Source organism: Pelecanus crispus, chromosome 20 (genome assembly GCF_030463565.1).
Source record: "Pelecanus crispus isolate bPelCri1 chromosome 20, bPelCri1.pri, whole genome shotgun sequence".
Taxonomy (NCBI): Eukaryota; Metazoa; Chordata; class Aves; order Pelecaniformes; family Pelecanidae; genus Pelecanus; species Pelecanus crispus.
Genome location: NC_134662.1, coordinates 4,684,731 through 4,696,824, shown reverse-complemented (window position 1 = coordinate 4,696,824; position 12,094 = coordinate 4,684,731). Strand labels below are relative to the sequence as shown.

At 67.1% G+C, this 12,094-nt stretch overlaps 1 protein-coding gene across 1 annotated transcript; it reads left to right on the top strand.

Moving 5' to 3' along the window:
- The first annotated feature begins 629 nt into the window (after positions 1-629).
- On the top strand, positions 630-11,248 carry JAK3 (Janus kinase 3). Its single transcript, XM_075723421.1, has 23 exons — positions 630-834; positions 921-1,044; positions 1,163-1,274; positions 1,906-2,051; positions 2,216-2,498; positions 2,575-2,697; positions 2,781-2,938; positions 3,186-3,297; positions 3,579-3,765; positions 4,455-4,576; positions 4,656-4,787; positions 4,878-4,962; positions 5,057-5,190; positions 6,337-6,475; positions 6,562-6,713; positions 7,745-7,895; positions 7,966-8,105; positions 8,383-8,572; positions 8,676-8,800; positions 10,435-10,607; positions 10,685-10,802; positions 10,924-11,034; positions 11,132-11,248. Exons 1-23 carry the CDS (start codon positions 630-632, stop codon positions 11,246-11,248), a joined length of 3,339 nt encoding a protein of 1,112 aa, XP_075579536.1.
- Positions 11,249-12,094: the final 846 nt, after the last annotated feature.

Sequence of the window (12,094 nt, the reverse complement as noted above, 5' to 3'; positions counted from 1 at the left end):
AAGCCGCCCTCCGAGGAGGCTGCGGGCAGGAAGGAAGTCACCGAGGGGATTTTTTGACTCTCTTCTTCACTCGCAGCCTCCGAGCAGCGCCTACGCAGCGCAGGAACCCTGACCTGGCAGCACAGCCCTGCCCAGGACCCAGTCCCAAGGGCCGGAGCGCACGGGCACCAGCAAGGCCGCCGGCACGGCAGCAGGTACCACACCGGCACGGGGGGCTTCGCTGCGTCTGGCCAGCCCGGCTGGGCGTGGGGATGGAGCCGAGCCCTCCCTGCCCACGCTTGGGAGTGACGCAGGGCATGGGCGCATGGCCCTGGGCTGGCTGGCGAGGAGAAGCGTCGCGGGGATGGGCTGGGGAGGGTGGGTTTAGCCACACGGCCAGAGAAACGGCTGCGTGCCTCAGTTTTCCCTTCATCCTTCCCAGGACGGGCTGACCCCAGCCCTGGAGATGCTGCAGGTTTGGCTGCGGGGTTTTTCCCGGGGGATGATGCAGAGAGGAACGCACGGGGAAGGGCCTGTGCGGGGCAAGGTCCTGCCTTGCACAGGGGTCACGCCGGCGTGGGTTGGGGATGGTGCCGCCAACGGGGACCATGCTGCCAGCTGAGCCCCCCGCTGTCCTTGCAGTGCCTGCCATGGCCCCGCTGGGCGAGGACACCCCGCTGATCGGGGAGCGCTCCTGCAGCCTCTCCTCCACCGAGACCGGCACCCTCCAGGTGTACCTGTACCACTGGGCACCCACCCCCCACAGCACCCCCGGCACTGCCGCCGGCGTCCTCACCTTCACCTTCGGCGAGTACACGGCCGAGGAGCTGTGCGTCCGCGCTGCCAAAGCCTGCGGTGAGCATCGTCCCCCGGTGCCGGCGGGCTCGGGGTACCGGCCGTGCCCGTCCTCGGCAGAGGTGACGGCACTGCTCTGTCCCCAGGCGTGCTGCCCGTCTGCCACCCGCTCTTCGCCCTGGCCACCGAGGATCTCAGCTGCTGGTTCCCCCCCAACCACCTCTTCACCGTCGATGACTCCCACAGCCAGGTCGTGGTGTACAGGATCAGGTACGGCTCACGGGGACGTGGCCATCCCAGCCCGGCTCCCCAGGGAGTCTCCGATGGCTGACAGGGGCTGCGTGCTATGGGGGACGTGACGCTGAGCCCCCTCCGCTCTCCCCATCAGGTTCTTTTTCCCCAACTGGTGTGGGCTGGGACAATCCCACCGCTTCCAGCTGCTGAACGACCGGGCCAGCCCCGTCCTGGACTACCCCGTCATCGATTACCTTTTTGCCCAGGTGAGCCTTGCCAGGCTGCCATCCCTGTCCCCAACACCTGGGGCCGCAGGGCAAGGTCCCACACGGCTTCTCGGGTGCGTTGGACATGTTAAGCTCAGCGTAGTGATGCCCTTCGCCACTCTGGGCCATGCCCCTCTCCTCCTCCTCCTCCAGCAACCACCAGTCCCTGGCCACGACGCCTGCGGGACATGGGTCCTGCTACCTGGCTCAGCTGGAGCTGCTTGTGGGCATCCCACAGTGGGCACGGGGCACCCCAGGGTGCTGAGATGGGGGTCACTGTGTCCCCTGGGTGATGCACGCCCCAGGGATGGAGCTGGCTCCACTGCCGCCCCGGGGGCAGAGCCCAGGGCAGGGTGGGACTCGCGTGGGCACCAGGGCACGGGGCTGGGGCCGGAGCCACCCCACCACCCTACAGCCAGCCCAGCGTGAATGGGGGCAGCAGGGGCCACCCTGGAAGCTCGCGTTAGCTGGGGAGGGGACACACACGATACCTGCCGCAGCCTCGTGCATGGACCGGGGGTCTTGGGGTACATCAGGTCTCCTGGCTGCAGCATCCCCGGGCAGGAGATGTGCTGAGCCGGGGGGGCCGGCGCAGGGACCCCCACCCAGCCAGCCTCTGCGCCCTCCCCAGTCCCGCAGCGATTTCATCGGGGGACGCGTGACAGTGGCGCTGAGCCTGCCCACGCAGGAGGAGTGCCTGAGCCTAGCTGTGCTGGACATGCTGCGCATCGCTAAGGAGAAGCGGCAGAGCCCCGACGAGGTCTTCAGCCATGTCAGGTGAGCTGGGGCCTGGGGGGACAGCCCAGCACCCATGGGGACAGCCCAGCACCCATGGGAACAGCGCGGTACCCATGGGAACAGCCTGGTACCCATGGGAACAGCCCGGTACCCATGGGTACAGCCCAGCACCCACTGCTACCTCACCTCCCCATCCCCGGCAGCTACAAGTCCTGCATCCCCGAGCCACTGCGGTGCCAGATCCAGCAGCACAGCTTCCTCACCCGCAAGCGCATCCGCCACCGCTTCAGCAAATCCCTGCGGAAGATCGCGGGCTGCCAGACAGACGGACGCTACCTGAAGCTCAAGTACCTGCTGGATCTGGAGCGGCTGCAACGGCGCTGGGCAGAGGAGAGTTTCCACGTGCGCTCACCCGGCTCTGCCACGGACATCGCCATCCACGTGGCCGGCGAGAGCGGCGTCTCCTGGAGCTGCAGTGGCTCCGAGGTGCAGGTGGGTGGCTGTGCCGGGGGTTCCTGCTGTTGGGGACACGGACACCAGCCCCGGTCATGTCCCCTCGCAGAGCCGCCAGCATTTCTGTGACTTCCCCGACATCGCCGACATCAGCATCAAGCAGGCGAGCCGGGAGGGCAGTCCCGTGGAGAACCGCATCGTCACCCTCACCAAGACGGACAACCGGGTGCTGGTGAGCTGGGGAGATGTGGGGAGAGCCTTGGTGGGGTGGGGGGGCCGGGGTTGGTGTGGGGCTGACCCCCCGCCTGGCCCCAGGAGGTGGAGTTCCCCACGCTGCAGGAAGCCCGCTCCTTCGTGGCTCTCATCGACGGCTACTACCGTCTGACGGTGGACGCCCACCACTACTTCTGCAAGGAGGTGGCCCCGCCCCGGCTCCTGGAGGACATGGAAAACCAATGCCATGGGCCCATCAGGTGGGTGCTGGGACCCCCCCCCCTTGCCACCCCCAACCCATGGGTGACGGGGGAAGAAATCGCTTGGGTAGGAGCCACAGGAGCGGTGAGCACCGGTCCCCATCCTGCTCGCCGGGCAGGCGATGCTCAGGCCACCCCGGCGCCTGCCGGGTTTGGGGAGAGCGTGGCGAAGGGGTGAGCAATGGGGGCCCCCGGGGTGTCCCCGAGGGGGACCACGCTGTGCCCGACCCAGCCCTGCCGTTCGCAGCTCCGAGTTTGCAGTGAAAAAGCTGAAGGTGGCGGGAAGCCGCCCGGGGCTGTACCTGCTGCGCCGCAGCCCGCAGGACTTCGACAGCTACCTGCTGACCGTCTGCGCCGAGGTGAGACCGGCACCGGCACCGGCACCGGCACCGGCTGGAGACCGGGGTGCCGGCGCTGCGCAGCATCGCGCAGGCTCCCATGCCGGGTGCTGTGGGTGTCATCGAGAGCGTGGAGGGAAATGCAGGGCTGAGACCTGGTGCCCGCGGGGACGATGCTACCGGCGAGGGCCCTTGGCATGGGCACGGCGCCGGGGCTGCTGCAGGCACCCACGGGGAAGGAGGGGCTCGGGGGGGCTCCTGGGGGGACCCCGCGCCGCTGAGCCCGGCTCTCGCTCCTGCAGACCCGCTCCGGCCAGGACTACAAGCGCTGCCTGATCCGCAGGGACGAGGACGGGAACTTCTGGCTCTCGGGGGTGGCCCGGCCCTTCTGCAGCCTGCGGGAGCTGCTGGGCACCTACGGGCGCTGCGGGCTGCAGGCAGAGGGTGCCCGCATGCGCCTGGCTGCCTGCTGCCCGCCCCTGCCCAAAGGTGACACCGCTGCGCTGGGGCAAGGGACAGGGCGGGGCTGCACGCACCCACGGCGGTGTGACATCACGGAGCAGGCAGTGTGAGGTCACAGAGCGGATTGTGTGGGGTCACACAGCCAGCTGTGTGACATCATAGAACAGGCTGTGTCATCATGGAGGGGGCTGTGTGACGTCACAGAACAGGCCGCGTGGCATCATAGAGTGGGCTGTGTGATGTCATACTATGAGCTACGTGACATCACAAAGCAGGCTGTGTGAGGTCACAGAGCCGGCTGTGCGATGTCATAATATGAGCTATGTGACATCACAGAGCAGGCTGTGTGAGGTCACAGAGCAGGCTGTGCGATGTCATAATATGAGCTATGTGACATCACAGAGCAGGCTGTGTGAGGTCACAGAACAGGTTGTGTGAGGTCACAGAGCAGGCTGTGCGATGTCATAATATGAGCTATGTGACACCACAGAGCAGGCTGTGTGAGGTCACAGAGCAGGTTGTGTGAGGTCGCAGAGCTGGCTGCGTGACATCATAGAACAGGCTGTGTGACATCATAGAGCAGGCTATATCATCATAGAGCGGGCTGCGTGACATCGCAGGACAGGCTGCGTGACGTCACGGAGCGGGCCGCGTGAGGTCACAGTGCGGGCACAGCCTGCCCCAGCCGCCCCTCACGGCCGCTCCCCCCTCCCCAGAGAAGTCCAACCTGCTGATCGTGCGGAGCGGCTGCCCCCAGCCCCCCGGCTCCCCCGCCGCCCCCCGCCGCAGCCTCAACCAGATGATGTTCCACAAGATCGACCCCCAGAGCCTGACGCGGGTACAGGGGGGGCCGGGGCGCCGGGGGGACTGGGCACCTGGGGGGGGTGGTCCCTGCCAGCGTCCCCCTCTCGCGGCAGGGCGAGAGCCTGGGCCAGGGCTCCTTCACCCAGATCTACAAGGGCATCAAGCGGGACCAGGAGGAGGACGGGTACTACCAGACCGAGGTGGTGCTCAAGGTCATGGACAGCAGCCACCGCAACTGCTCCGAGGTGAGGCGGCAGCAGCCCCCAAACCCGGCACCGGGGGTGAGGCGGGGGTCCCCATGGCCCCTCCCTGAGCCAGCCTCTCCCCGCTCCCAGTCCTTCCTGGAGGCAGCCAGCATCATGAGCCAGCTCTCCCACAAGCACCTGGTGCTGCTGCACGGCGTCAGCCTCGGGAAGGACAGTGAGTACCCGTGCCCCAGCGCCGGGCACCACCGTGCCGCAGCCGCGCTGCCGCGAGGGCCCACACCAAATCTGCCCGTGCTGTCCCCCCGCAGGTATCATGGTGCAGGAGTACGTCAGGTACGGGCCCCTGGACCTCTACCTGAAGAAGAACCACGGCGAGGGCAAGGTGACGACGAGCTGGAAGCTGCAGGTGGCCAAGCAGCTGGCGTACGCCCTCAACTACCTGGTGAGCCGGCTGCCGGCACAGCACCGAGGATCGGTGTCCCGCAGTCCGTGTGTCCTGCAGCTCCTGCGTGTCGGCATCCTGCAGCTCTCCCATGTCCTCATCCCGTGGCTTCCATGCATCCGTATCCTGCAGCTCAAATGAATCCATGTCCTGTGGCTCCTGGGCATCCGCATCCTTCAGCACCCGTGCATCCCCACCCCATGGCTCCCACGCATCCATGTCCCACAGTCCCTGTGCATCCCCATGGCTCCCACGCATCCATGTCCCATAGCCCCCGTGCATCCCCATGGCTCCCACACATCCGTGTCCCATAGCCCCCGTGCATCCCCATGGCTCCCACGCATCCATGTCCCACAGTCCCTGTGCATCCCCATGGCTCCCACGCATCCATGTCCCATAGCCCCCGTGCATCCCCATGGCTCCCACACATCCGTGTCCCATAGCCCCCGTGCATCCCCATGGCTCCCACGCATCCATGTCCCACAGTCCCTGTGCATCCCCATGGCTCCCACGCATCCATGTCCCATAGCCCCCGTGCATCCCCATGGCTCCCACACATCCGTGTCCCATAGCCCCCGTGCATCCCCATGGCTCCCACGCATCCATGTCCCATAGCCCCCGTGCATCCCCATGGCTCCCACGCATCCGTGTCCCATAGCCCCCGTGCATCCCCATGGCTCCCAAGTATCCATGTCCCATAGCCCCCGTGCATCCCCATGGCTCCCACACATCCGTGTCCCATAGCCCCCGTGCATCCCCATGGCTCCCACACATCCGTGTCCCATAGCCCCCGTGCATCCCCATGGCTCCCAAGTATCCATGTCCCATAGCCCCCGTGCATCCCCATGGCTCCCACGCATCCATGTCCCATAGCCCCCGTGCATCCCCATGGCTCCCACGCATCCATGTCCCATAGCCCCCGTGCATCCCCATGGCTCCCACGCATCCATGTCCCATAGCCCCCATGCATCCCCATGGCTCCCAAGTATCCATGTCCCATAGCCCCCATGCATCCTCACCCCATAGCCCCCATGCATCCACGCCCCATGGCTCCCACGCATCCGCGTCGGTTCACCCCGGCTGGCACCGGCTCAGCCCCGCGGGCCGGGGCTGCGCTGAGGGTCCTGGTCCCTCTCCCCTCCCCAGGAGGACAAGAGAATCACCCACGGCAACGTCTCCGCTAAGAAGGTGCTGCTGACCCGGGAGGGGGACGTGGCCAGCGGCAGCCCCCCCTTCATCAAGCTCAACGACCCCGGAGTCAGCATCACCGTCCTGGCCAAGGAGAGTAAGTGCCTGGGCTGACCCCGGGTGCCGGGGGGGTGACAGCCCCTCCCCGGTGGGTGCTGAGCTGGGCCGTCCCCCTCTCCCCAGTGCTGGTGGAGCGCATCCCCTGGGTGGCCCCCGAGTGCCTCAGTGACCCCCGGAGCCTGGCGCTGCCAGCCGACAAGTGGAGCTTCGGGGCGACCCTCTGGGAGATCTTCAGTGGTGGCAACATGCCCATCAGCCTGCTGGAGCCCCAGAAGGTGCGGCTGCCCCATCCCGCTGCATCCCATCCCTCCTGCCCCATCCTGCTGCATCCCGACCCTCCTGCCCCGTCCCACTGCATCCCGACACTCCTGCCCCATCCTGCTGCATCCCAACCCTCCTGCCCCGTCCCACTGCATCCCGACACTCCTGCCCCATCCCGCTGCATCCCGACCCTCCTACCCCATCTCTCCTACCCCATCCTGACTCTCCTACCCCATCCTGACCCTCCTGCCCCATCCCTCCTGCCCCATCCTGCTGCATCCAGACCCTCCTGCCCCGTCTCACTGCATCCCGACACTCCTGCCCCATCCCGCTGCATCCCGACCCTCCTGCCCCATCCTGCTGCATCCCAACCCTCCTGCTGCATCCCAACCCTCCTGCCCCATCCCACTGCATCCCAACCCTCCTGCCCCATCCCTTCTGCCCCATCCTGCTGCATCCCAACCCTCCTACCCCATCCCGCTGCATCCCGACCCTCCTGCCCCATCCCTCCTGCCCCATCCTGCTGCATCCCGACCCTCCTACCCCATCCCGCTGCATCCCGACCCTCCTGCCCCATCCCACTGCATCCGAACCCTCCTACCCCAACTCTCCTGCCTCATCCTGCTGCATCCTGCCCCATCCCGCTGCACCTGGGCTCTGCTCACTCACCCACTGCCCGGGGAAGACCACGTGTCATCCATCCCACCCCGGGATTTCTCTGCTGGCCGGAGGCTCTGGTGACCCAGGTCTCACTGGAGAAGGGGCATCGTTGGGGGGAGAGGGGCTCCCATGGCACCCAGAGCTGGGGTCTCGCAGGGCTCTGGAGCCTCCCAGCCTCAGTGTGCGGTGGGGGTGGCTGCCGGGACAAGCGCTGCGGGGTCCAGCGATAACCAAACCCCCAGTCCCCGTCCCGCAGCCTTTGGGAGATGCTCAGGGCGAGGGGTTTGCGCAGCCTGGTGCGGAGCGTGGGGGCTGTTCAGGGGCTGCTTGGGGGGGGGACCAGGCACCCAGCAGCCAGCCTAAGCACCCTCACCTGCCCCCGCAGAAGCTGATTTTCTACCAGAACAGCCTCCAGCTCCCTGCGCCAAAGTGGACGGAGTTGGCCACGCTCATCGCGCAGTGCATGGACTACCAGCCCTGCCGCCGGCCCTGCTTCCGCGCCCTCATCCGGGACCTCAACAGCCTCATCACCTCCGGTGAGCCCCGCGACGGGGTGGGGGACAGGCTCTGGACCCTCACGGTGCCCTCACCGCCCATCTCCCCCAGATTACGAGCTGCTCTCAGACCTGTCCCCCACCGACGTGATGCTCCGGGACAGCTTCTGGGGGTACGAGCCCCTCGCCACGTGCCAGGACCCCACGCACTTTGAGGAGCGGCACCTCAAGTACATCTCGCTGCTGGGCAAGGTGAGGGGGTGCAGAGGGGGCCCCGTCCCCCAAGACTCAGCGCACGAGTTTCTTGCACCCCTCCGTACCTGCGTTTGGGGCATGAAACATCCCTGGCTGGCTGGGAGGACGCTTTGCCCTCCAAAGCTGAGAAACGTTTGGTTTGTGCCCGCGGCCTCGCCTGTGCGTGGGATCTGGGGGGGGACACCGGGTGCTGGGGACATGGTGGGGGTCTCTGAGACCCCCCCCCGAGACACACCAGCATCTCGCATCCCCACCCGCCTCTCCCCATCCCCAGGGCAACTTTGGGAGCGTGGAGCTGTGCCGCTACGACCCGCTGGGTGACAGCACGGGCGAGCTGGTGGCGGTGAAGAAGTTGCAGCAGGATACGGCCAAGGAGCTGCAGGATTTCGAGAGGGAGATCCAGATCCTGCACTCGCTGCAGCACGACTTCATCGTCCAGTACCGGGGCGTGTGCTACAGCCGGGGTGAGCACGGTGTGGGGCAGGGAGCGGGCAGGGAGCAACGCTGCCTGCACCCAGCCCCGGCTCTGCCCGCATCCGGGCCGGTAGGTGATGGACGTGCGTGCAGGGCGGCGCGGGCTACGGCTGGTGATGGAGTACTTGCCCAACGGCTGCCTGCGGGACTACCTGCAGAAGAACCAGCCCCGCCTGAACCACAGGAGCCTGCTCCTCTACGCCTGGCAGATCTGCAAGGTGGGACCGCGGGGGTCGGTGGCAAAGGGGGTCCCGCTCTGCCAGGGTGGGGACGAAGCAACGCCACGGCTCGCCCTGGGGGTCACGGTCCAGTTGGGGATGAGCCCCCGGGGATGCCGCTGGGTCCCAGCCCCAGCAAGCGGCCACGTCCCATGCAGGGCATGGAGTACCTGGGGGCACAGCGCTGCATCCCGTGCAGGGCATGGAGTACCTGGGGGCACAGCGCTGCATCCCATGCAGGGCATGGAGTACCTGGGGGCACAGCGCTGTGTCCCGTGCAGGGCATGGAGTACCTCGGGGCACAGTGTTGTGTCCCACGCAGGGCATGGAGTACCTGGGGGCACAGTGTTGTGTCCCACGCAGGGCATGGAGTACCTGGGGGCACAGTGTTGTGTCCCACACAGGGCATGGAGTACCTGGGGGCACAGTGCTCCATCCTGCTCAGGGCATGGAGTACCTGGGGGCACAGCGCTGCGTCCCGTGCAGGGCATGGAGTACCTGGGGGCACAGCGCTGCATCCCATGCAGGGCATGGAGTACCTGGGGGCACAGCGCTGTGTCCCACGCAGGGCATGGAGTACCTGGGGGCACAGTGTTGTGTCCCACGCAGGGCATGGAGTACCTGGGGGCACAGCGCTGTGTCCCGTGCAGGGCATGGAGTACCTCGGGGCACAGTGTTGTGTCCCACGCAGGGCATGGAGTACCTGGGGGCACAGTGTTGTGTCCCACGCAGGGCATGGAGTACCTGGGGGCACAGTGTTGTGTCCCACACAGGGCATGGAGTACCTGGGGGCACAGTGCTCCATCCTGCTCAGGGCATGGAGTACCTGGGGGCACAGCGCTGCGTCCCGTGCAGGGCATGGAGTACCTGGGGGCACAGCGCTGCATCCCATGCAGGGCATGGAGTACCTGGGGGCACAGCGCTGTGTCCCGTGCAGGGCATGGAGTACCTGGGGGCACAGTGTTGTGTCCCACGCAGGGCATGGAGTACCTGGGGGCACAGTGTTGTGTCCCACGCAGGGCATGGAGTACCTGGGGGCACAGCGCTGTGTCCCACGCAGGGCATGGAGTACCTGGGGGCACAGTGTTGTGTCCCACGCAGGGCATGGAGTACCTGGGGGCACAGTGTTGTGTCCCACGCAGGGCATGGAGTACCTGGGGGCACAGCGCTGTGTCCCACGCAGGGCATGGAGTACCTGGGGGCACAGCGCTGCGTCCCGTGCAGGGCATGGAGTACCTGGGGGCACAGTGTTGTGTCCCACACAGGGCATGGAGTACCTGGGGGCACAGTGCTCCATCCTGCTCAGGGCATGGAGTACCTGGGGGCACAGTGTTGTGTCCCGCACAGGGCATGGAGTACCTGGGGGCACAGTGCTCCATCCTGCTCAGGGCATGGAGTACCTGGGGGCACAGTGTTGTGTCCCGCACAGGGCATGGAGTACCTGGGGGCACAGCGCTGTGTCCTGCTCAGGGCATGGAGTACCTGGGGGCACAGCGCTGTGTCCTGCTCAGGGCATGGAGTACCTGGGGGCACAGTGTTGTGTCCCAGGCAGGGCATGGAGTACCTGGGGGCACAGCGCTGCGTCCCGTGCAGGGCATGGAGTACCTGGGGGCACAGTGTTGTGTCCCACACAGGGCATGGAGTACCTGGGGGCACAGCGCTGCGTGCACCGGGACCTGGCCAGCAGGAACATCCTGGTGGAGAGCGAGACCCATGTCAAGATCGGGGATTTCGGGCTGGCCAAGCTGCTGCCGCAGGACAAGGACTATTACGTGGTGCGGGAACCCGGCCAGAGCCCTGTCTTCTGGTGAGGGTAGCACCGGGGCAGGGATACGGGGCTGCTGGCCCGGCCGGATCCAGTGCTCAGCACCATCCTGCCGGCAGGTATGCGCCTGAGTCCCTGGCAGACAACATCTTCTCCCGGGCATCAGACATTTGGAGCTTCGGGGTTCTCCTCTACGAGCTCTTCACCTACAGCAACAAGAGCAAGAGCCCCTCAGAGGTGAGACCTTCCCCTCCCCGGGGCTGGGGTCCCGCTGCCCCCACCCCACACCCATTACCTTTGGGTATACCCGGTACCTTTGGGATGAGCCCCGCGCCGACGGCCGTCCCCGTGCCCACAGGAGTTCCTCCGCATGATGGGACCCGAGAGGACGGCACAGATCATCTGCCACTTGCTGGAGCTCCTGAAGGACAACCGGCGTCTCCCGGTGCCGGCTGGCTGCCCCACGGAGGTGAGAGCCCTGCCCAGGCTGGCAGGGGTCCCGGGGGCCGGTGGGGGTCTCCTGGGGGCCACCCTGCTCCCCTGACGGCCCCATCCCTTGTCCCCAGGTCTATGCATTGATGCTGAGCTGCTGGGCCTTCACCCCCGGCACCAGACCCACCTTCGGGGAGCTGGCCCCCAAAATCGAGGCGCTGCGGGACGGCCGGAGCAAAGCCTACGGGTAGCCCACCCTGGCTGGGACCCCAGCCACCCACCTCCCTCCCCAGCACCGGGCAGCGGCAGACAGCCATACGGCCACGGCAACGCTTCAAGATGCTTTTACAGCCACAGGGCCAGCGGAGGGGCAGTGGCGTGGGGGGACGTGGCCCCCATCATCCCCGCCATGCAGGGTGGTCCTACTTCCCCCTTCCCTGCGGCAGGCAGGCCCCCCGCGCGATGCCGCTCATCGTTTACCCCCCTTCTGCCTGTTGCTGCCCCCGCTGTGGTGGGAATTGATGGGTTTCCAATAAAGTTTGGTAAATTTGCTGGCTGGGGTGAGGCGAGAGGGGACACACGGGGAGAGGGGACGCAGGGGCCTGGTCGCTGCGGAGCTGCTGGGGGAGGTCGGCTGGAAGAGAGCGGGGAGGGGTGAGGGTCCCCACGGGACATCCCGGCACGGGGGTCCGGGGCTGGGCACTCGCCACAGGCTTTCCTGGGGGGGGGGGGGTGGCCCCAGCAGGTGCCCCCGCATGAGGCCACAGGGGTGCGGATGAGCTCGTGTGCCCATACAGCCCCTGCGCTGGCTCTGCCGTGCCGGCTGCCAGCACCCAGCACCGCATGGCGCCCGCGGCGCAGCACCCCAAAGCTCAGGCAGGCAGCGGCCACGGCCATGTCCCACTGCACACATCCCCCTCCCATGGCCCTGAGCTGGGCATGTGCCTGTGGCACGGCACACGGCATGGCACATGGCACGGCACCATCTCTTCCTGGGACCGAGCATCCCCCCGGGGCCAGGGCCACCTCCACCGAGGGTCATCACCGACCTTGCAGGCAGCAGCGCAGCCCGTCCCCCCCAGCCTGCTCACAGGGCT